The 26,173-nt window shown below is 33.7% G+C and overlaps 1 protein-coding gene across 8 annotated transcripts in view; it reads right to left on the bottom strand.

Annotated features, from left to right (window-relative positions):
* The window catches only part of TAB3 (TGF-beta activated kinase 1 (MAP3K7) binding protein 3), an 89,654-nt gene that overhangs the window by 22,795 nt on the left and 40,686 nt on the right, over window positions 1–26,173 (bottom strand). For 6 of the 8 annotated variants that reach the window (XM_074214205.1, XM_074214203.1, XM_074214202.1 and 3 more), the window contains 4 exons: window positions 23,411–23,599; window positions 16,381–17,842; window positions 15,481–15,641; window positions 1,387–1,480 (listed from right to left, as the gene is read on the bottom strand). In XM_074214205.1, the coding sequence (XP_074070306.1) occupies window positions 1,387–1,480; window positions 15,481–15,641; window positions 16,381–17,842; window positions 23,411–23,512 (1,819 nt within the window). In that variant the 5' untranslated portion in view covers window positions 23,513–23,599. Of the gene's footprint in view, window positions 1–1,386; window positions 1,481–9,372; window positions 12,317–15,480; window positions 15,642–16,380; window positions 17,843–23,410; window positions 23,600–26,173 lie in introns of those variants that run through there. The other 2 variants (XM_074214208.1, XR_012474042.1) reach the window with 2 other exon arrangements.

Below are 26,173 nucleotides of genomic sequence, written 5' to 3'. Positions count from 1 at the left end.
CATAGGCAGCATTTATAGAAGTGTAATTCCTGGAAGCAAGAGAGTGACATTCTGTCTTGATAAGATGTTTGGTATGTTATGCCAACTAAATGTGAAGCTCATCCAGAGGAGAATGTCTATGATGACCAAGGGACTGAAAACCACGTTACATGCAGATCATGTCAAGGGCTTAGCAATATTTAGTTTAGATAAAAGAAGACTTAGAAAGAATATGAAAATTGTCTTCAAATATCCATCGGGTTGTCATGTGGAAATAGAATTAAGGCTAGTTTTGCTTGAATTCAGAGAATAGAACTAGAAGGAATGAATGGAAACTGCAGAGGCAGACTTCAGACTTCTTGAAAAAAAGAAAAAAACTTTGTTAAAAATCAGAGCTATCCAAGAGGAAAATGGACAGATCAAGGAGGCAATGAATTTCCCAACATTAGAGGTCTTAAAGCAGAAGCTGGATAACTGCTAAGTGGGAACATAGTAGAGGAAATTCATAATCAGAATGAATTAGACTAGATGACCTCTTAGGTCTCTTTCATCATGGAAATTCTAAGATAAAAATTACATGATTTGCTAACTACATTTTTTATGCTTTAAATGTTTTACATTGATGAATTACTTAAGTAAAAGTGAGTACTCTCATTTTCAGTTCTGTTAGAAAAAAATTGTAGTAAAAACTTAGCAGGTATTTCACTAAGTTTTTGTTCATGAAAATCTTCACCCTCATCTCCCCCAAAAGCTAGTCATTATCTATATAAAATCTTGCAATATACAATTTACAGAACTTCTAGAGATTCTCTTGATGCTTCAGACTAGTGGGTCTTAATTCCCTAATTCTTACATTGTTTCTTTAGGTATATTTGATTATGGTGTGTGATTTCCATCACTAAATTTGCTTCTACCTCTATTAATGTCTCACTATAGCTTGGTTTTATTTCTATTATGCTCTGTAAGAAATTTTTTAGAGTTATAACAATACAAGCTTGTGGTTCCTGTCACAAATGTACCAATATATAAAAAAGGATATAAAGAACTAAATATGAATATTTGAATTCTTGGATCTACATTTTGGCAATGATCTTAAAAGGAATTCACATTTCTTCAGAAGCTGAATTCCTGTGAAATTCATACTACACATAAGAAAACTATTTTAGGTTTTCATAGTCAATGAGTGATTTGTAAGAACTATACTGGAAGACTTCCTACTAGTTCTATAATTCTATGATCAGGGAAGAATCTTTTTAAAACAAAATTCACAAGGTAAGAATTTCAGAATAAAATCACTATTGAGGCACCAATAAATAATTTCTAGGATAAAAATGTGATTAATGATCTTATCTATGCATCTTAAAATATCATATAACTTATTTTTTAACCAAACAATTAAGTCTATACCTCTAGATTGAAGGAGGTCAACTTCTTTCAGTGTACAGTCAACATTTATCTGGAGTTGTCTGTTCATGCTTCTCAATCTTGTCATTTCCTCAGGCTAGTAAGAAAGGACCCAAAATAGCAATTGTAGGAAAGTAATTATCAAGCCTAAGATTTAAGTTTGTGCTTTATGTAAAACAATTTCTAAGTGGGACTTATTCAGGGAATTGCTTCTGTCCACAGAACAGGGCTTTTGTAAAGGAATTTTTTTAAAAAAGTGATCAAGTAAATTTGGAACAAATAAAATGGTCACAAATAAAAGTTAATATATGAACCAATGTGTGTATAAATTTACGTTTCTGAATTAAATATGAAACACTAAAACAGTTCAATAGTTATGTATACAATGTACATAAATAGAATTTATAAAACTTATTTTCTTACTGCTTTTATCACACAAAAAGTCCATAGTAAAACAGCTTTGAAATGCCTTATTTTTATGATTTGATACTAAAACAAAACATAAGCATCAAATAAAGCTTACAATGTTGAATAATGATACCAATGATTTTAATTTTGTAGAGACTAGTGTAATTATAAGAAAATGTATTATCTTACTGGCTGAGATAAAGTAAAAATGCACATGAAAATAATTTCAGGATCCTAGAATTTTTTCTATTTCTCTTTAGCTATATTCTTCTCTACTTTTCATTGTATGCACAATCTTTGTCCTTTATTCCCCTTTATGATTCTTTTCCCTCCAATGTCCTGCCTATATTTTCAGACCTTCCAGAGGGGATATCTTTGTTAAAGTTAAATTTTATTATAGTCTCTTCTCTAAGTAGTAAGATCTCAGGAATTTTGATTTATTTAGCATAGTAAGCTATATTCAGTGAAAAAAAATCAAAGCTTAAAAATCTAAAAAGTATGAATTTTAAAGTTCTCACTAAAGGTTTCTTTCAAAGCAATGCCAAAGATTAACTTGACAAACCTAATTCTAATAACATTACCTAACAAAATTCAATTCTATACATATTGACTTCTTTCTTTAAAAACAAAAAAGGTAGTAAATGAGCAATATTACTCCACTAAAAGAACAAGAGCAATGAAGGAAAAACATACTTAATGACCAATAGCCAAGACTTTCAGGGTAAGTAATGGGGGGGGGGGGCAGTGGGGGAAATTACCAATAAAAGGGATATGTCTCTACCACAACAAACCTTTTTACTAAATAGTTAAGCTGAAAAATTGTTAATTGGGAAAAATTATTTATATCTTATTTCTAATATTTAAAAGTGAGATATCCAAGATATATAGGGAAATAATAATCATTTCCAAAAACAATAATAAGTTGAAGGTGAAAAACAGTTTTCAAAAGAATTACAAATAATCAACAAGCATATCATCACTAAGAGGAGAGAAAAATAAAAAACTAGAAACAAAGTAGGTGTTCTTCAATTGGGGGAATGGCTCAATGTTTCAAAAGAAAATAAGATATTATTAGTAATATAGATAAATGTAGAAAGACTTGAATGAACTAAAATAGAAATAAGAAGAGAACAATATATACAAATACAATCATGTCAATGAAAAGAATGCAAAAATAAAGCTGAATGCTGAGTTACTAGGACAACCAATCTTGGCTCTGAAGAGATGAAGAAGCATCTCCTTCCTTTGCGACAGAGAGCTGGGGAACTAATGATGAAGAATACACTGGCAAAGTAGGTTTGCTTAACTAATTCTTTTTTGTTACAAGTGGGAATTTACTTGGTGGCAGATGAAATACTAACTGGAAAAGAATGGCATAAAAACAAAAGATATAAAAATAATGTTTTTAAAATAAAGTTTGGGTAGAGATTTAAAACTAAGAAAAGTTATCCTAAAGTCATTTAAGACAAAACTGGAAAGAGGCCAGAAAAAAAATAGTAAAGATCTATAAAGATTTTTATAATAAACTTTTTTTAATCATCAGAAAATAACTCTAACAATATAGCTCTAGATATACTACCAGGAGAAAAAAATAAGGACCATTAAGGAATCAAGTCCCCAAAAAAGAAAATACCAAAGGAATGGAACAAATCTTTGATCTAATAATTGCTCCAAAAAGAGCAATAATGAAAATACTGATAACTATCCATTTGTTAATTCACTCACCTTATCAAAATTTTAATGAGAATAATCTACAAATCAAGATATCCTTTAAGAACATATGAGAAGGGAAAACACAGATTTCCTCAAACACTCTCGTACAGAAGCCCAGCTCTTTTGTATTATACAGAGAAAAAAGATATAAAGAAAAAGATCTCAATATGCTTAAGGTTTGTTGATTGCAAAAAAAGCATTTACAAACTGGTTTTATTTCAACAAGTTGTCTTCAATGCACATATTAATATCACAAACTATTCTCTGAAAGCTAAAGCACTGATTACTTTATTAAAGATCTGCTTATTATGAAGTACAGAACATTGATAGATAGATGTTTGCCAACACTAACATGAAGGAGATTCACTGAATTCAAAGTGACAAGGGGTTGTCTATGAACAGTGAAATTGTCCAGATGCTGGGCCACTATTACATTATTGATGGAGCTGTGAACTCATCCAACTTTTCTGGAGAGAAATTTGGAATTATGCCCAAAGGGCAAAAAAAATGAGCATACCCTTTGATCCAGCAATACCACTAATGGGTCTATACCCTGAAGAGATGATGAAAAAGGGTAAAAACATCACTCATACAAGAATATTCATAGCAGCCCTGTTTGTGGTGGCAAAGAATTGGAAATCAAGTAAATGTCCTTCAATTGGGGAATGGCTTAGCAAACTGTGGTATATGTATGTCATAGAACACTACTGTTCTATTAGAAATCAGGAGGTATGGGAATTCAGGGAAGCCTGGAGGGATTTGCATGAACTGATGAACTGATGCTCAATGAGATAAGAACCAGAAAAACATCGTATACCCTAACAGCAACATGGGGGCAATGATCAACCTTGATGGACTTGCTCATTCCATCAGTGCAACAATCAGGGGCAATTTGGGGCTATCTGCGATGAAGAATACCATCTGTATCCAGAAAAGAATTGTGGAGTTTAAACTAAGACCAAAGACTATTACCTTTAATGGGGGTGGGGGGAATTCATTATCTTATTATGTAATTTTGCTATCTCTTATACTTTATGTTTCTTCCTTAAGGATATGATTTCTGTCTCATCACATTCAACTTAGATCAATGTATACCATGGAAACAATGTAAAGACTAACAGATTGACTTCTGTTGCGGGGGGGGGGGGGGGGGGGGGGACAAGAATAGGATGAAAATTGTAAAACTCAAAATAAAATCTTTAAAAAAAATTCTACAGATGCTCTTGTGAATGCTGATTGTTCACAAACCGCAGAAACCTCTAAAGGAAGTCTATAATCACTGGAAAGAGATTTTTGATCCATAGGTCTACACTGGAAAAATCGAGTGAATCAAGAATGCTATTCTCGGGATTGAGAGAAGTCAATCAGTACACCTATCTGGAAGAGATAATGCCCACAGACAAAAAGCAGAATTCAAAATTGAACATGAAAAGGAAAAGCAAGCTAGATACTCTTTGGAAAATTATCAAGTTCTTTGAATGTCCCTAAAGCTTCTTCCAATAACAAAGATCCATCTTTTTAACACTTAATATAATTCCAGAATTGTTATATGGATGCAAGTCAGGGAATACCACAGTTTATGATGGAAGGTTAAAAATCAAAGAAAGGATAACAGAGAGGTACAAGATGGATGTGAGCAGGCCACAACACATTATGAATGAGGAAATATGGAGAAATGGTTTGAAGGCTGATAGAAAAATGTATATAATTAAGAAAAAAGAAGACAGTCTGGACACATGAAGAGCAAGGGAAAATCAATCAATGGACAACTGATTGGTATTTACACAATATCAGGAGAACTCAAAAAAAAAAAAAAAAGATTCCAGTATGTCATAGAATCCTCCAAAGGTAAACTTATGAGGCGGCAGGACAGTAGTTATACAGGATGGGCAGACAAATAGTTTTGAATTCAGCATTGCTGCACAAAATACGCATATTGATGAGATCACAGATTTACTGGAGCAGTAAAACAAAAAGAAGCTTGGAAATAAGAAATGTTTGAGCAATCAAATGGAGCAAAGTCACATATCATTTTTATTTGAGAATACAGAATTTTTCTTCTGATTTTCCAAAATGTATGAATAAGGGATGCTGGTGAAGTTGGTGAAGAGAAGCCAGGAATTTACTTGAGTTTCCTTTGGAAGCAATGTTAAATCAGGTCTCTAAATGAATTCTGGAGTGACAGAATCCACAAAAAGACAGAATGAAACAATTTTATAGCCCAAGATAACTGAGAAGAGCTTCAGGAGAGGTCTGTCTCACTTGGTTAAAAGGAACTAAGCCCAGGGTTAGCTGGGTGACACAGTAAATAGAGCACCAGCCCTGGAATCAGGATGACCTCAGTTCAAATCTTAATAAACGCCACACTGTGTGTGACCTTAAGCAAGTCACTTAATCCCACTTCATCAAAAAGAAACTGAAAGGTGGGATCCCAGCAAGTCTTCTTGAAGCTCTTAGCCACAGTACACATCAGTAACAGAGGCCCCAGAGTTGTGGCTCAGCAGGTCACTGACACAGCAGGTCAGCTGTCAGGTTTCTAGCCCCAGAGTAAGCAGACAAACTGCCAACCTGTGAATCCAAGGCACAACAGGAATAACCAACCCCGGTCACCCTAGCATATGCATATACTATCAGTTCCAAAGGCCCCAGGACAGAAGGTCAGTGACCAGACCTCTGGTCCCCAATGCAAGAAGTTTGGGACAGTGCCCATGATACCCCAAAAGCAGAGCTCAACTTAAAAAACTTAGCAAAAAAACTAAAGAGCCTTAACCATAGAAAGTTACTATGGGGGCAGGAAAGACTAAAACACTAATTTAGAGGACAACAATGTCAAAATACCTATGTGTGACCCCTCAAAGGGGAATATAAATTGGTCTCAAGTTCAAAAAGTCCTCCAGCACTGGCCCTGGAGTCAGGAGGACTTGAGTTCAAATCTGACTTTAGACACTTAATAACTGCTTAGCTGTGTGACCTTGGACAAGTCACTCAACCCCATTGCCTTAAATAAAATTATTTTTTTTTAAAGTTCTCTTGGAAGACCTCAAAAAAGGATTTTAAAAATCAATTAAGATGGAGCGGCTAGGTGGCGCAGTGGATACAGCACCAGCCCAGGAGTAGTACCTGAGTTCAAATTCGGTCTCAGACACTTAATAATTACCTAGCCATGTGGCCTTGGGCAAGCCACTTAACCCCATTGCCTTGCAAAAAAAAAAAAATAGCACTAACAAATGGAAGCTAATGACTCAATGAAAAATCAAGAAATAATCAAACAAAACCAAAAGAATGAAAAACTAGAAGACGATGTGGACTATCTCATTGGAAAAACAATCGGCCAAGAAAATAGGTCCAGGAGAGATAACTCACTCAAAAATTATTGGATTATTGGAAAGCCATTATCAAGTCACAAAAACTGTTCTGATATTCTAGAACCAAAGGGTAAATTAGACAGTAAAAGAATCTACAGATCACCTTCTGAAAGATCCCAAAATGAAAACTCCTAGGAATAATACAGCTAAATTCTAGAGCTTCCAAGTCAAGAAGAAAATAATGCAAGCAAACAAAAAGAAATAATTCAAGTAACATGGAGTCACAGTCAAAGAAACATAAGATTTAGCAGTCTCTGTATTAAAGGATTGTAGAGCTTGAAATGTGATCATTCCGGAAGGCAAAAGAGCATGCATTACGACAAAGAATCAACTACCCAACCATATTATTTCAGGGGGAAAAGATGAACATTCAATGAAATAAGTGACTTACAAACTTTCCTGATTAAAAACAACAGAACTAAATAGAAATTTGACTGTCTACTGTACGATTCCATAGAAGCATAAAAAGGTAAACAGGAACAGGATTTAAGGGACTTAATTATGTTGAATTGTTTATATTCCTACATGGAAAGATGATATTGGTAACTCATAAGAACTTTCTCATTATGGGGGAGGAGCGAGTACATATGTGCGTATATGTAAAAAGAGAGAGCTCACACAGATGTGAGTTGAATATGAAGGGTTGAGATCTAAAACAAGATAATTAAGGGGTGAGAGAGGAATGTACTAGGAGAAAAGGAATGAGAAAGGTAAAGTGGGGTACATTATCTCATAAAAGAGGCAAGAAAAAGCTTTTCAGTTGAGAAGAAGGGGGATATAAGGAGATAAGTGAACCTTTACTCTCATCAAAATTGGCTCAAAGAGGAGATAACATATATATATACACACACACACACACACACACACACACACACACACTCAATTGGGTATAGAATCTATCTTATCCTAGAGTACAGCAAGAAGAGAAAGGGCTAAGAGTGGGTTACTACAGTTATGGATAGGAGGGCAGATTGGGGGAGGGGTAGTCAAAAGCAAAACATTTTTAGGAGGGATACAATGAAAGAAGAGAGAAAGAACAGAATAAATGGGATGGGGAATAGGATGGAGTGAAATATAGCTAGCAATAATAACTAAAAAAATTTTGAAGCAAGTTTCTCTGAAAAAGGCTTTATTTCTCAAACAGAGAACTGAGTCAATTTTATAAAAATAAGAGCCATTTTCCAATTGATATGAACAGTTATATCCAAAGGATATGAACAGTTTTAGATGAGGTTATCAATACTATCTATAGACATTTAAAATGTTCTAACTCACTACTATTTGGAAAAATACAAATTAAACAATTCCAAGGTACTGCCTTATACCTTATTAGATTGGCTAATTGGACAGAAAAAGGAAATGATAAATATTAGAGGGTATGTAGGGGAAATGAGACATTATTACATTTCTGGTGAAGTGATGAACTGAGTCAACCATTCTGCAGAGCAATTTGGAACTATGCTCATAGGGTCATAAAACCATGCATGCCCTTTGACCTAGCAATGTTACTACTAGCTTTGTATCATCAAATAGCTGAAAAACAAAAAGGAAAAGGACCTATATGTACAGGGACTTCTGTGGCATTTCTTTACAGGTGGTAAAGAATTGGAAACGTGAGGGGACAATCAGTTCAAGAATGACTAAACAAACTGTATGTGATTATGATGCTATAAGAAAAATCTGGAAAGATGTACATGAACTGATGTAAAATGGAATGTACTGTGAACAAGGTAATAGCAACACTATATAGGATACATTGACCAAAGGCAACTTTGGTTTGGAAGAATTTGTGAATTTTAGGAATTTTTTATAAATGCTATCCATCCCCAGAGAAAGAATTGCTATGCTTTCAGAATACAGATTGAGGCACTTTTTTTTAACTTTACTTTCTTTAAGTTTCTTTTTTTGGGGGGAAGGGTTTCCTAAGTTGCCCACACACAATATGACTATTATAGAAATGTTTTGCATGACTACACATTTATAACCTGTATTAACTTGTTTGCTTTCTCACTGGGGGTGGGGATGGGGAGGAGGGGAGAAAATTTGGAACTCAAAGTTTAAAAAAAAAAAACAACTAAAAATAGTTTTCACATTTAACTGGGGAAAAATAAAATACTAAATAAATAAAAAATTTTTTTTAAAAGAACATATCAGGTGACTCCCTTAGGTATCAAGCAGAACACAGAAACAATAATGAATCTATATTGCCATTTATTAAAAGTAGTCTTTTGGGGAAAAGAAGAACAAAGGAATAGATCACTAAAAACAATTCTCACTAAAGAAAATTTGGAGTTTATAATAAACCTGGGTATGAATAATTATAAAAATTAAGAAGATGAAATTTATGTGCCATTTTTAAGGTTTATAAATTGCTTTATATACATTAACAATAATCTTTCAAAATAAAAAGCATTTTTAAAAATTTATTATTTTAAAATCATGTTTGTATATTAATATATACATTAATCCTTACTTAGCAATTCTTTCTAATAGAAAATAAAAAAGGGGAAAAAACAATTTGATAAAACTAACCAATGCACTAACCATATCTAAGAATATGTGCAATATTATTACACATATAAAGCCTATATTAGATTGCTTTCTGTCAGGGGGAGAAGGGAGGGAAGGAGAAAAATGGCAAAACACAAAACCTTGCAAAAAAACAATTAGTGAAAATTATCACTGCATGTTGTTAGAAAAACAAATAAATAAAAATATTTAAATTTTTAAAAAAAAGTAAGCCATAACATTAAAAAAAGGGTAAGTGCAATATATATTATAATCAGTCTTCTTACCTTTGAAAAAAGAGAAAATGCATTTTTTCAACTCTTCTCTGGACAAAGCTTTATTTTGTTGTTGTTGTTGTTGTTTTAGATTTTTGCAAGGCAAATGGGGTCTGAGGCTGGATTTGAACCCAGGTACTCCTGACTCTAGGGCCGGTGCTCTATCCACTGCGGCACCTAGCCACCCTGAAAGCTTTAGTTTTTATAAATATGTAGCTCCCAATGTTGTTTTTTTTTCCTTTCATTTACACTGCTATAGCCAGTGTACATACAGATCTCCTGATTCTGCTTACTTCATTTTGCATTAGTTTATATAATTCTCCAATACATTCATTTTTCTTTTTTTAAAGTAATATTATATTACACCTATAAATTAAATAAATTTGCCCTTCCCCAATCCCTAGACAGATACTTTGTACTACTAAAACAAAAATACCACTATCACTATATTGGTGTATATGGAACTTACTTTCTGTTTGCCTTCTTCAGAGTATATGCTTAGCAGTAAAATTTCTGGGTCAAAAGGTATGGCCACTTTAGTCATTTTTAGGGTAAAATTCCAAATTCTTTTCCAGAATGGTTGAATTCACGGCCCCACCAAGAGCATATCTGTATGGAGCATGTACTTTTCCCCCCAAGGCAATGGGGTTAAGTGACTTGCCCAAGATCATATAGTAAGTGTCTGAGGCTGGATTTGAACTCAGGTACTCCTGACTCCAGGGCCGGTGCTCTATCTACTGCACCACCTAGCTGCTCTGGTGCATGTACTTTTGATAATTCAAGAGAAAAAAGTTTAAGCTAATTCCTAGTGATGACGTAAGTCTCCTAAAATATTACAAAGAGCATCTTAAAAGTTTTCTGTCATATGGTTAAGAGTGGATTATAAGGAAAGGTACAGGAAATTGTTCTACACACACCTAGGCATCACTCTATGACTCTTAGGAACATCAAAACAAAGTTCTACCTGAGAGAAACTAAGACTACCAAAATTAAATGGTTTGTCCTCTCACAACATTTGAAGCAAGAGAACACTTAACAGAGAACCAGGACAGGGAATGGTGTTTCCCTGTGATTGCCATGAGAAAACTCCTAAACTACTGTAGTAAAATTACTGACATGTAAAATTTCCCATCATTAGAGATTTTTAGATGGCAGGAAACCCAATAAAGATGCTGTTGATAGAATAGTCTGTTCCTATATACAGTGGACCTAGACCAAAGGTTTCAAATTCAGGGTGAAATCTCCAGTAATGTCCAAACCAGTTTAAAATGTAATTGGGAGCCATTTAATAAAATAAATAAAACTACAATACACTGTAGATAATGTTAAATTTGTGGGTTTCTAAGTTAATATATTGCCCAAAGTCATTCATTTCTATGAATTTAGCAATATTGGACTAGATGACTTCTAGTTCCCTTTCCAAATCTGATATTTGATGATTCTACCATAATCTTAAGGCTTTAGTTTTTCAAAGAATTTCTCTACTTCTTCATCCTTTTCAGCAACTGATGTGAGCTGCAGTTATTTTCATGCTATAATATAAAATTAAAAAAGAAAATTCCTCCTTAAATCACTCATTCATACAACATTTACTAAAATCTATGGCATTTAAAACACTATCCCAAGCACTGAAAAAGAAAAAAATCTAGAGGTGATTAAGGATCTGCCTAAAAGATAAAATAAAATCTAGAAATAACTATGGATCTGCCTATAAAATACTGAATAAAATAATAATAATAATCCTATATCGTATATGAGATATGAAAAGGAAAGTAGTTATCTAGAAACGTCAGGGAAGATTTATGAAGCAACTGCTGAGATGAATTTGAATTTGGAGAGGAATTCTCAAGGTAAAGAAGAAGAAACAAGAACAATTTTAACTATAGGAACAGCATAAGGAAAGTTGTCCTACAGTTTGGATAGAGTGGAGAGTGTATGAATAGAATACTAATAGAATATGAAAAGAAGAAGAAAGCCTCAAGTGCCTATTTGCATTTTTATCTATTTGACAACACTATCTAGGGCAGAAAATTCATTATTTAGTAGTAAAATACCCCAAAGTCTTCCTCATAGCTTTCAATTTCACTAATTTGGAACAGGAATTTGAAACAAAGTTAAAATTACCTCTGCAGTGTCCTATGAAAATAAAATTATATAAATGAATAGCTTTACCAACCACTAATCTGACCTACAGGATGTCATAACTTTCTACAAACATGGTAAAATATTTGTCATACCCCCCAATATTTCCCTACTGCTTACTGAAAACAGTCCAAACTCTCCAGTACTATTCATTTATCTCCACAATCCAGTCCTACCATCTAACTCTACAGTCATAATTTCCAATATTACTGAACACAAACCATAAAACAGAGATTAAAAGAACTCTTCACTTTTTTGTTCTCTATAAGTCATTATATCAAGTGTCTACTGAAACAAGTCCTTTATCCTTCTCAGAATGTCTGTCTTTATGTTTTCTCCACCTATTTAAAATTTACCCACCTCTTCAAGGGGGTAAGTGCCACATCTCCTCAAGTCTTTCCAATGTCCATTTATCTCCAGCTCCAAATTTCTAGGGTATTTTTTAAATAAACTCAGACATAAGTTAATCACAAACTCCTTTCATTGTTATATACTAAGTTTCAGGTGGACATAGCTTGCTATCTAAAAAAAAATTCAGAAAATACAGGAATTATTTCTTACTTTTTCAACTAATATCTTGAGTGTCTAGTATGTATGTAACATTGTTCTAGATGCTGAGGAGAAATACATGAGAAAGGGACCCTGCCCTCAAATAGTTTATAAGAAGACAATACTATACACATAATAGATAAGTAAATGAGAAAAAAGATGAAACAGAATGTTTAAATTAGTTAAGAAACAAATAAGCACCTTAGAACTCAATAGCATCTTAAACAAAAATAATTATAATCAATCAACAAGCATTTTTTAGGCACCATGAAATGTGCCAAGCACTATGCTAGGTGCTGGAAAAGTATACCAAAAAATATGCCAAAACTGCTCTCAAAGACCTACAATCAAAAAAAGGAGAAAACCAAGTATATATATTTAAGTATACACAAAATAAATATAAATAAAATAGAAAGATTTGAGGGAAGAAGGTCATCAGCAGCTCGAATCAGGAAAGGTTTCACATCGGTTTGAACTGATTCTTAAAAAGAAAGATTTTTATTAGGCAGAGCAATCCAAGTACAAGGGATGCCCAATACAAAGACAGAGACAGGAGACTGTGCTTCATATGCAAGGGATGAAGAGAAAATTGAGCTTGGCTTAAATGGCAAATATAGTAGAGGGTCTAATAAACAAAAAGGCTTTGGGATAGATGTAAAGGGCTTTAAAGGGATACTTTATTTTTGATCTTGGACACAAAAAGATTCACTGGAATTTACTAAGGGAGTGACATGATCACATCTGTTCTTAAGAAAAATACTTTTGGCAGCAGCATGGAGAATAAGACTAGACAAAAAGAATGATTAGGAAGTCATTGCAATAATATAGGTGGCACATAATGAAGGCCTGAACTAAAGTAGTAGCTAAGGGAGCACTGAAAAGGCATCTGATACAACAAATATAGTGAAGGAAAAAAATAACAAGATCTAGCAACTGATTATCCCAGATTATCTAAAGGGTAAGAAAGAGTCTAAATTAATGTTAAGATTACAAACTTAATGGGGAACTAGAAAAATGGTGGTACTTTCAAAAGAAAGAGAGAAGGTTGAAAGAGGGGTAAGTATGAAAGAACAGAGAGTTATATTTTATCTTTGTTTTGAGAAAATCTCCAACTGGACATCCACAGTCTAAACTGTCCAATAGACAAATGAAAATAAAGGGAGAAATTACGGATGGATCTATATATCCAAGTCTGTCTGCACAGAGCTATAATCGGCATAGAGATAATAATTAAACCCACGGATACTAATAGTGAGAATACAGAGAGAGAAAAAAAGATCCCAGAACAGTCTTGGGGATTACCTGGAATTAGGTGATGTGAAATGGATGATGAATCAAGAAGGAACAGTTAGAAAGGTAGGAGACCTAGAAAAAGTGATGTCATTAAAACACAGATAGAAGACAATCTCTAGGCAGAGAATAGTTAATAGTAACAATAGTTGCAAACAGGTCAAGGAGGTCAAGAATTGGGAAAAGATCATCAAATCTGGGAATTAAAAGATCAATGGTAACGGTTGAGATCAATTTCAGTTGAGCAATGAAGTTGGAAATCAAAGTGCAAAAAGGTTGAAGAATAAATGAGGAGAAGTGGAATGAATGACGTTTTTCCCCCTAGGAGTCTGACTGAAAGAAGGAAGCAATATAAGATATTATATATTGGACAAGTTTGAGGAAATGAAAAGATCTAGTTAAGTGTTTTTTTAACAGATAAGAGAAAGGAAGATTTTTTTTTTTTAAAGGATGGACCTTGTTTGAAAATAGAAGGGGAAAATAAGTACAAAGAGGCTGAAGACTAGAGGGAGAGAATGACTGACAATATCTACCAGAGAAAACAGGAAGCAATGAGATCAAGGGTACCTGTAAGAGGTTTTCCATTTCATTGTCAGACTTCAGGAAAGATAAAATAGGGGATGAGGTGAAGGGGTCTTGAAATAAAGAGAAGAATCAACTTGCATCAAAAGGCAATTTTCTCAGTAAACTAAGAAACTATCATCCTTATCTGAAACACATTGCTAGCTTAGCTTATAATTAATAATCCAAACTAGTTAGATTTGATTGTACTTTTTTCTTTAGATGAAGGGATTAAAAATGAAAATCATGTTTGATTATACATAAGCAAAATGAAATCTCAATTTTTTTGTACAATGTAATTTAACACAAAAAGTGGAGCACCTGAATTGACTCCTAAAATAAGAATAACAAATCCTAATAACTTGTAAATTCTCCCAAAGATTTACTAACAAGAAGAATGATTAATAAATTTGAAAGTAGGGCACAATTTATACCACTATTTTTAAGAACAGCTTTGTTTTTACACACACACACACACACACACACACACACACACACACACACACACACCCCTTGATTATGAACATAATTTCACAATAGTGAATTTCTGTGGATTTTTAAAATAATAACTGAGCTTGAATTTTTTTCTTTTGAAATACTAAAAGACTAAACTTATATATAAGGAAATGAAAAATTCCTTATGGCAGGAAGAGTCTCTCTTTGTCTCAAATTCCTAACACCTAGCAAGTTATCTAGAACAAAGCAAGAGCTTAGAACATCCTTACTGATTAGCAAGGACTAATGATAGTAAGAGAGCTTAATTCAAATAGATATTGATTAGCCTTGACCCCAAAAAGTTAAAACAAGCCCTGATTAAAGAATTTGCTAATAAACGTTCTTTTTTACTTATTTAGTTAGTTACTTTCATCCATATGAACATGGATATTAAGTATAAAATTTCCTGCTACTGCCCCTTCCTTCCCCCCCCCCCCGGGGTGAACAGTCAAGTTAGCACTATACATTCATACTTTTGATATACATGTTTACAGATTAGTTATCTTAGGTTAATAAAATTTTTCTGAAAACATTAGTCTATTTTCTATCTTTAATAATACTAAATATACTAAACAGTTTCTATTTCTGTCTTCATGAGTAGCCAAAAATGCTTCCTGTTTCCTACTAAAAACTCAATCATTTTATAAAACACTTCAGCATTTTTAAAACATGAAAAGAACAGTGAATGGAACCATAATCCTTATTACCTATTTTTAAACATAAACACACACACACAAACACACACACACACACACACACACACACACACACAAACACAAAAAATCACTTACAGTTGGGATTGCTGTGGTACAGCTAACTCTTCTAAGTCGTCTCTGCATAAGATCATGCTCCATACCATTAACTTCAGCCTTCAACCGCTCTAGTTCTTCTTCCTCAAGTTTCAACTGTTTTGCTAACCTCTCCATTCTTGCTCGCTGATGTAATAGCAAGGCTACAGCATTACAAAGTCATTATAAAGATTAACATTGAAAAAGTGAATTGATAATGTCTAAATAATACAAAGTATATAAAGTTCAAACATATTATCTTAATTCCAATTCTTTCACTGCCACTTGCAATTTCTCTCATGAAAAGGTTAGTAAAATAATCATATGCATATTAGAGACTCAAATCATTCTGAATATCAAAACCTACATAATATATTTAAGTTTTATCCAAAATTATTTCTATATTTAGGTATATTTTTGTTATGACTAATATCAGACACAAAGAAATAACAAATTACCTTTCTTAGAAATAGGTGAAATTTTGATTCTTCCCCCAGTCTTTGGAGTATCTTTAATTTAAAACATCTCTGCACAATTGGAATTGATTAAATATCCCACTTATTTTAGAGTACCAACTAATAGTACCACTTAATACTGAACCCTTTCCACTGACATTTTCACTTCTGCCCTCACATTTATTATTCACTACTACTTTTCTAAATAATCTATAATACTCCATATCTATTTCTTCATAGTACTTCTTTCAAATGTCTAATGTATTTCTGTAATATTATATTCTTTACTTATCTTATTTAAATTTTTTTCAGGATCTTAGAATTTCAAAAATAAAAGTTCTCAAATAGAAAACATTTGACATAAAGGAATATTGTTAGATTTGTAAACAAGACAGCAGAAGAAAAATCACTAGAAAGATTAAATTGTATGTAAATAAGAAAAATTTACCTTGAGTATAAGCATAATCATCAGATCCAGAACTACAACTTCTCTGATATTTAAGGCTTCCTTTTTCTCCTCCCGGTGCTGATATCAATGAAATGGGTTGAATAGGTTCTGGTGCTCCAGAACGCTCTTCTTGGTCCACTAAATTTAAAAGATTTTCAGTTGTTGCTCGGCCTACTGTAATTTTGAAAACTGTTGTTGGGTTTGGCATTACCCGAGGAGATGGTGTAGGAGCACAGGAAGGTCCAGTTGGTTGTGTATATGTAATATATACTGGATTAACACTAAATGGAGGTTTAGGTTGATTAGACATTCCTCTTGAAGGAGAACCTGAAGGTGGAGTAGTGGCTGTATATAATGGGTGTTGGTTCCGTTGAGATGGCTGATTGCTTATGGGTGAAGGACTTCTATTAATTGCTGTCCCAGGTCTTTGTGGGGGCTCAACTGTAATTTCTATTTTCTTCATGGAACCTTTGGATAAGCTAGATGTACTGTAAGGGAGATAGGATACCGAATGACCTCCCTGTTTCTGATAGCTTGGGGGTGCTTGATACAGATGGGGTGGAGTAGTTGAAGGACTGGGTGGCATAAAGACATGTGAGCTCTGATGGCCCAACTGAGGAGGTTGCACTTGATGCTGAGGAGAACCAAAAGGTGAAGGACACTGAGAAGTAGGTGGCGATCGATAAGCAGTTTGAGGGATCTGTGGTTGTTTTGGAGAATACTGAGAAGGTTGGTAGTTTTGCTGATGTGGATAAACAGGTAAAGGACGTGGATTATAATGTGGTATGGGGCCCTGTGGTGAGGACTGCCAGGGTGTGCTCTGAGGAGTCTGTCGTCCTGATGAACTTTGAGATGTCTGTCTAATATATATGGAACCAGGAGACCCATAGAGATTGCTTGGAATTTGTGGAAGAATTTGTAAAGCTCTGGGAACAGTCTGTCCAGAGGGGAGGTTTTGTGATACTGTAACAGTAATTGGATTTGTACTATAACGAGGTATGTGCATGTATGAGGGAGGTGGCTGTGGTGGTGGAGGTGAAGGCCCTTGCATAGCAGATGTATTCATTCCTGTTGGCATGGAAGATGGCTGTTGAGGTGGCTGTGGAGGAGGAGTAGCTGCATTTCTATTCTGTTCATTCATAAAAAATGGATTGTAGTTAGGAGAAGCAGCCACAACGGCTGGAGCCGAGTGTGGTTCCTGAACCAAACATATCAGCTGTTTACCTGGTGTATGCTGTGGATCAATATGACCATCACTTGAACTATGTACCAGTGTTCGACCACCATTAAGTTGAGTTCCATCTCCTGTATGGTAGTTACTAGGTGGATGGACACCCAGGTTAATGTGCAAAAAGCGATTTCTATTCATCCTGTTGTCATCTGGGCTCTGGTACTCCATGTACAAATATTTGCTGCTTTCCTGTGAAAGGGCTCGACAGCAAGCTTCCAGATTGTTGTTATTCTAAAAAGGGGGGAGGGGGAGAGAATGCCAAAGTTATATTGGTATATTAAAGAACTATAATACTATAAATAATGTTAAACTCAAGTAAAGGCCTAACAGAGGATAAAATAATATCGTAGTTAAAGAAAAGAAACACTATTTTAAATACTGAGGAAGAATAAAGAAATGATTTATACTATCTGGCTCACATTATTTTTCCATCCAGAGAAAATGCTTAATAAATATCTGTTTAGGGGGCGGCTAGGTGGCATAGTGGATAGAGTACCAGCCTTGGAATCAGGAGTACCTGAGTTCAAATCTGGTCTCAGACACTTAATAATTACCTAGCTTGTGTGGCCTTGGGCAAGCCACTTAACCCCATTGCCATGCAAAACAACAACAACAACAAAAAAATACCCTGAAAAATAAATGATTAACAAATAAATAAATGAATATATTTAGGGGCAGTTAGGTGGCACAGGGAATAGAGTACTGGCCCTGGAGTTGGGAGGAACCGAGTTCAAATGTGACCTCAGACATTTGATAATTGTCTAGCTGTGTGACCTTGGGCAAGTCACTTAACCCCACTGCCTTGAATAATTTTTTAAAAAGAAAATAAATAAATGAATTAATGAATCAATAGATAGGTAAATAAATAAACTTCTGTATGATCTAAAAATATACGATAAAATTTTCTTACAAAGTATATATAAAACAAAATGCTGGTTAACTGTTTAATAATACTGCATGTATAAGACAGTTAGCAGATCTTGATGTATAATAATATCTACCTTCTTAGCAGTCTAGACCTGAAACCATGCCCTGGGGGAACTGATGCCTGACAATGTTTCCAAAAACACCACTTCAGGAAAGCCTCAGTCATTCTTCTAGTTATTTTTTATATCTCATCATGAAAAGCTATTCTCTATTCATGTACCCTCTCCCCAACCCTGTCTCCCCTTACAGTTCTGGAACCAGCATCAAATCAACTTTTCTTTGTCCTGGATGAGATGAGTACTATCCCCAATTGTCCTACTCACCACCCCTGAAATCATCTGAACCAAAATGCTCCTGTGAAAAGATCACTCCACCATGTGTTAATTTCCCATTTACAATGCAAGCTCTTTGAAGACAGGAGGCACTTTCATAACTTTTGTATTCATAACCCCTTAACTTAAAATATTGTTCTCTGAACAGTCAGCACTTAATATTTTTTATTTATTTTCCTTCATTCATTAGATCTCTTTTGTAACTAATAATCAGTAAACCAGAAGTTAACAACATAGATCATATACCTTTTGGACAATACATTTTAGATGTAAATGACATTATTTTGCAATAACCCAATTCAACAATTCAATTAACTCAGTTTTGCTAAAATTTGAAAAAGCACTGATAAAACATCCACTTCAGTTTTTACTGAAATTGAAAATGTGAACTTTCTAAACACTTCAACACTTAAAATTCAAAGAAGCTTTCATTTAGAAATTTAAGTTAAACAAATAAAATAACTTAAAACAAATGCTTTAAAACAGGGGATATATTTTCAACTAAGACCTGACGCATAAAGTGATTTTCAATGATAATTGGTGCCCATACTAAAATCATACAATCCTTGTCAACACTTGATTAATATGTGAGAAGCCTTTGAAAATTATTAAATGGTTTAAATGGTTAGCTGATCCCTAAAAATGGTGGCAACCCAAATTGTTAAAAAATTATAAAAAAAAATTTAATCTAAGAAAGGTTTTCTTCTCTTTACATTAAACCAATGCTCCAAGTGACTTTTATTAAACATGAAAGGGCATTTAGGTGGCTTAAGGGATAGAGCACTGGCCTTGGAGTCAGGAGGATAGAAGTCTGAAAATGGCCTTAGACAGTAGCCATTTATTAGCTGTATGACCTTGGGCAAGTCACTTAATACAGACTGCCTCATATCCAGGGCCATCTCCAATTGTCCTGATTCACATCTGGCCAAAGGACCCAGATGACTCTGAAGGAGAAAGAGAGAATAAGCACAGCCCCCCTCACTGAAATTCAATTCATATGCTTGTCATGGCATCATCTCCCTGATGTTTTGATCTTTGAAAATGAAAAACAAAACATTAACATGAAAGAAAAACTTAGAAAGCAGGTGCCCAATAAAATAATGGAACTGTGCTCTGCTTTTATTAGTGTGATAAACAATCAAGAATAAATAAAATTCCCTGAAATGTGTCAATAACCTGAAAATTTTACTATTTTGTCTCAAATGTTTATTTTTTATAATTCACATGAAAAAAGTTTTCTTCTTAATAGCGAGAAAAAGAACATTTTAGAAGGGAAAAGAGAATTAGGGAAAGCCATCTAGTGATCAAAGAAACATAGGGTAGTCAAAGAAGAAATTCAATGAAAGAAAGTAGACTCAAAATTTTGTAGTTGAAAAGACTCTTAAATAAGAAATTTCACTGATTTCCCTTAAGCAGAATTAGGGGGAAAAATAAATGTGTGTTCTTCATAATTTTTCAAAACACCATGGAGGAGAAAAAATACCTAAAAATCTTTTTTTGAAATATATCAATTTGGAAAATTTTAATGATTTGAATTAAAAGTTTTCCCACGTAAACTTGTAAATGATTATTTGTAAATAAGATTAAAATTCAAAATAACTGAATTTGTAACTATTTTCACAATGAATATCTAAAAGAAATAAAAGATGAACTTTGCAAATGCAAGAGAGTAAAATACAACAGAAAAGCACTGTGAAGAAAAAATAAGCTAAACAAAAGTAAACAATGTAGTATTCTGTTAAAAAAGAATCTGGAGGTAATAACTCTAATCTGTTTTCAATAAAGCAGTACAAATAGAAAAAGTATTTGGCCAAGAGGAACTTCAGAGAAAATGGAAAGAACAAAGAACCTGAATGTCAGTTTCTTCATCTGTAAAAGGGGAACAATAAGAGTTGAAAAGCTTTCTTAATAGTGTTATTGAATTCAATTCAACAAGCATTTATTAAGTGCCTGAAAAATGTTCAATGGACTTTATTAGGCACTGGGGTGGGGGGGAGGGGAGTGAAATACAAGGATACAGAATGTGTCCTGAAGGAAATTGCGATTATTTCATACACTCTAACATTGTATTATTAAGTTAGTGCAGAATCACTCAACCTTTGAAAGGAAAAGCAATAAATAACAGATGAGAATATACAAAAAATATCTATCCCCCCAAAACTGAGGATGAACTAAAAGACAATCTTTATTAAAAGCTTTAAGTTTGTATTTATGATGTAAAAATGGATATTTTCAATATTTTAAAATGTTTGAATAAATGTATAAAGCTATTTCCAGAGTCAATATTCTTAAAAAGCGTATTGATGAGGCGGCTAGGTGGCATAGTGGATAAAGCACTGGCCTTGGAGTCAGGAGTACCAGGGTTCAAATCCAGTCTCAGACACTTAATAATTACCTAGCTGTGTGGCCTTGGGCAAGCCACTTAACCCCATTTGCCTTGCAAAAACCTAAAAACAACAACAACAACAACAAAAAAAGTATATTGCTGATTCTTAAATAAAGGATAAAAAGAAACTATGCTACCAGGAAGAAAGGATTTTTATGCTGGATCAGGCAAGTTAAAAATTGATAATGCTAGGTGACAACATCATAAAGATTTGATTAAGAAATAGTTAAAGAGAAAAATTAGAATGACTAAGTTTATAATAGAGGGACTGAGGAAATAATTTCCTTAAAAAGTTTAATAGTAGGGGCGGCTAGGTGGTGTAATAGATAAAGCACCTGCCTTGGGAGTCAGGAGTACCTGGGTTCAAATCCAGTCTCAGACACTTAATAATTACCTCACTGTGTGGCCTTGGGCAAGCCACTTAAGCCCGTTTGCCTTACAAAATAACCTAAAAAAAAAAAAAGTCTAATAGTAAACATAATATAGTTTTGGGGGAAAAAATCAGGAAGGGCAAACAGAGTAATTGACCTGAGTTGCTAAGGCTATTCAACAGAAGTCAAAAGCAGAACACTCAAACAGGAAATCATCTTGTTTCTACATAAACCTAAAGGGAACTAATGTGTATGGACTCAAAGCCTTAGGGCTAAAACTCTCTACAAATCCAACTCCCCCAAAATAGAGGCTTATCTAAAAAAGTGATTCATGGACTAAAAGGGAGAGTGAAGCCAAGCAATGTCTAGGAGAGATAATTCAATATTTTAAAGTTGCACTAAATTAACTGAGTAATCTAACACTGTACTTCAGATCTGTTTCAACTATGTCTCTGAAATCCCTCAAAGTATAGGTAAAATTTAGTTTGTATATCTGGACCATCCATTAAACAAAAATGGACATGGTAGGTGATGTGGTAGTGCTTGAAAAGACCAAGTAATTTGAGTCAAAACATTTACTGGGTTTGTGATGTGTAAGACATCGTGTGTGTGTGTGTGTGTGTGTGTGTGCGCGCGCACACACACACACACACACACACACACACACACATATACACACTGTGGTTTAGAAATTCTTTCCACCAGTACAGATTAGCAAATTGTCCATAACATATTCTGTAAGAACTTCTTGGGGGGGGGGGGGGGTGTCGGGTAGGTGACGCAGTAGAAAGAGCACCGGCCCTGGAGACAGGAGTACCTGAGTTCAAATCTGACCTGAGACACTTAATAATTACTTAGCTGTGTGGCCTTGGGCAAGTCACTTAACCCCATTGTCTTGCAAAAACTTAAAAAAAAAAAAGAACATCTTGGGAAACTAAAAGGTTCAATTCATTCTCTTTAGTTATTTCTTGCCATGTTGTCACTCAGTGTCATCAATTTTTAACTTGCCTGACCAAGTTAAAGTTCTTTCTAACATAAGTTCCTTCCATCCTTTTTAGCAATACACTTGTTAGTTCCTGGCAAACTTATATCCAGGCCTTCCTAAACAGCTCTCTATCCATCACACCTGACTTTCACAGGTTTGGAGTAAAATTCTGGACACAGAATATAAAGAAAGAAATAAAAACCTTTCAGGAAAGCTTGTGCTTAAGATAGTATATTTGAAGAAATCTTCCTACTGTTTTCCCCTTAGGTGGTAATAACATAAAATTAACTACAGATTTAATGAGAAGGGATATTGAACTCTATGGAAAGCCTTCATTCTACTTAGGGACTAAAAAGAAATGGAGAAGTACTAACCATTTCATTATAAGGATATTTTTAATTTCTGAATATAGTAAGACAAGTTGAAATTTCAAGAAAGTGGATTTATCTTATTTAAATCTTGTTTAAAGGTTTTAAGATACTATGAAAATAATGTAATAATGAATTGTCTGAAGCTTTTTTTAATAGAGTGAAAATAGATTAATATTTAAAAGTATAAACAAGATGCCATGCAGAAATTTAGAATATTATGACTCCAAAGATTTGAGGGCTGAAGAGACTATGCCAAAAATAAAAAAGGAGAAATTATTTAAATCTTACTTTTATTTCATTTCCTACAATTTTTCATTTCATGTTTACAAGATTTCATTTTTTAACTAAAATGTAGACCACAACTCAAATCATAAACTCTAGGGAAAATTTTGGTTTTATATTTCTATTTCATTACTATGCAATCTACCTGCAACATGCATTGTGATACCACACCCTCTGGAATCTCAGGGAAAAGTTGTCGGAGATCATGGAGTGTCTGGACATCAAGCTGTGGACTGCTCTGCGCCATGCCAGGGCTGATGGTAATCAAGTATTTGAGGAATGGATGTTAATTGGCCTTCCAGTAGAAATGATGCTCCAATATTTCAGTCATTTTCTATGACAAGAAATAAAGTTATTGATAATTTTTAAATTATTTTTGCTCTATCCATAAGAATTCTCACAAATTACAGTTATACAGAGAATTGCAAATATTATTTATGGAGTGTTATGCCCATTTCTATGATTGAAAAATCCTGTGCCAAAGACAATTTTGACTCTAATAAGCAATTATAATTTTTTTCAGCTCCCCTTTTAAAACACAGAGTGTAGATATTCACTCTTTCTCATACTGAAAACTTTGGAAACAAAATACACACATAGTAGGAAATTACTCCCATGTGGCTATTAAATTTTTCTAGCTCTAAGTAATATTCATTATGCAAGACTACTCTGATTTTCCCTAAGAATACCAATCATGTTTCAAGGCAAAAATTATCAGGATACTTAAATACAATATCACACCTCAGGAAATAAGGTTTTTAAAAATATGATCACAACAAGCAAAGAAGTTGTATTTATTTTGTAATCTCTACTTAACAGTTATGTTGACAGTCAAATTAGATCATCTCTTCTTCAGAAAGAAGGAAAGCCAATGTCCAATTGAAAGAATATAGCAAAAAAAAAGAGAATATAGCAGATATAAATTAAACTATACTGTCCTTTATAATACAATGTAGCTGTTGGGAAACTACATTTAAAAGACTTTACTTTTTCATTAATTATTATGTGTTAATACTAAATTAGGTATACTTTTATATTTTATTACCCCTGGGACTACTATAGTCAATTTTTCAAAATAGCTAATTATTATATACAATCAGTGGTCTTGAGATTACATTAAATGGGAACTGACTTTAAGAAATGAAGATACTTATCTTGATAAAAAAAAAAACACCCAAACTAAAACCTGAGAAACTGTTTTCAAGAATTTAAGGGACAATCAAGTATTAAAGAAACTTACTCTGAAAACTCTCTAAATTAAATCAACATATACTTTTAATTATTCATGACTCTAAGGTGAAAGAGTACACAAAAAGGAGGTTGATAAAAAGGAGCTGCAAAACATATTCAGGATTAAAAAAGTATACATTTTAGAATAAAAACTTCATGCCTTTTATTATGAAAACTTTGGAAAGAGTTGAAAGGTGCTTGACAGAATGAATGTCAAATAAAATCATGCATCAAAAAGAAACTGATTAAATTTTAACATACAAGAAATTACTAGTTATAAATGTCACATATGTATAGTCATTTCCAAATCAACTGCCCATGAACAGCTAGAGTGACTCACTAAAAAAAAGTTCAAAATCAATGTCAAATTAAAAAAAAATGAAAATGAAAAAATAATCAAGTAATCAAGGAAATTTTCAACAGTGCTCTTTAAAAAAAACTGTTGAATCCCATCCCCAAAATGGGAAATGGGTATAAAAAAAAAAGACATCAACACTGACTATTCAGAACTTCTTAAGAAAACTAAGTGATGTATTAAATTGCCACAATGAAGAAACTAAATAAGCCCAGAAACTGACCCAGAAAGTAAAATTTAATCAGTCTCAAACACAGATCAAAGAGATTGATGACTAAATATCAAGAACAAGGGAGAAACAATGAAAGGTCCAAATGATCTACTGATAGCCAAGAATTTTTAGCTTATTCAGAGCAGTGGGCTCCAATGTGGTATGACAAAAAGATTTGTGATTAATCAATTGCAAGTAAGAAGATGAGTGTTATCCCATCGCACCACTTTTGGAGTTCTTTGCCCTCTCCACTACAGTGTACTTATCCTCCTGTTCCCCTCATCACTTTATGACTACAGCAGGTATCCCTCCTTAGGCTGTCTCTGTTTTCAAAGACATCTGTGAAATAAAAATACTGCCTCCCCCAACCTCTTTTCCCTTTAAATGGGGGAGAATGACATAGGACTAGCAAGTATGCATGGTGATCTACACCTACTACATTATAGTTGTCGTTATGTTAACCTGCCCCTCAAACCCATCTCTTTTTTTCAAACTTCCCAATTTATGTCAGAGGTACCATTATCTTTGCCATCCTTAGAGTAGCAATTTCAATGTTATTCTCAAGTCAATTTTATTTATCTCCCAAGTGCAAGCAGTTGCAAAATCTTTTTATTTCTATCTCAACAAAGTCTCTTGCAATCATCCCCTTCTCTTCAAACACATAGTCACCACCTTAATCCAGAATCTCATTATTTCTCAACAGAGGCTGTGACCCAAAGAAGTCACTTAACTTCCCTCAACGCCAATTACTTCACTTATAAAAATGATAGTGATAATAATAGCCATCTCAGAGGGTTATTGTGAGGATCAAATGAAATAACCTGTTAAACAACAAAATATTTTGAAAACTTTCAGGGGGCTACATAAATCTATTATTTTATAAACAATATATTGACAATTTATACCATAAACTATATTAAAATATAAATGCATAAATGTATATTGGGTGCATATTCCCAAATTATTTACTGATGAAGAGAACCACTGATCCAGAGAAACTCCCTTAGTATTCTGGGTGAAGCCCTTTTAGGGAATTTATGGAAAAACATGAACAAGATTCATGAAATGAGAAGGTACAAGAAGGCATGTGTGAAATGAACTAGATTCTCTAG

The sequence above is a fragment of the Macrotis lagotis genome, chromosome 1, assembly GCF_037893015.1.
Source record: "Macrotis lagotis isolate mMagLag1 chromosome 1, bilby.v1.9.chrom.fasta, whole genome shotgun sequence".
NCBI classification, from domain to species: Eukaryota; Metazoa; Chordata; class Mammalia; order Peramelemorphia; family Peramelidae; genus Macrotis; species Macrotis lagotis.
Note: the sequence above shows the minus strand (reverse complement) of the source record. Positions and strands in the feature narration are given on the sequence as shown.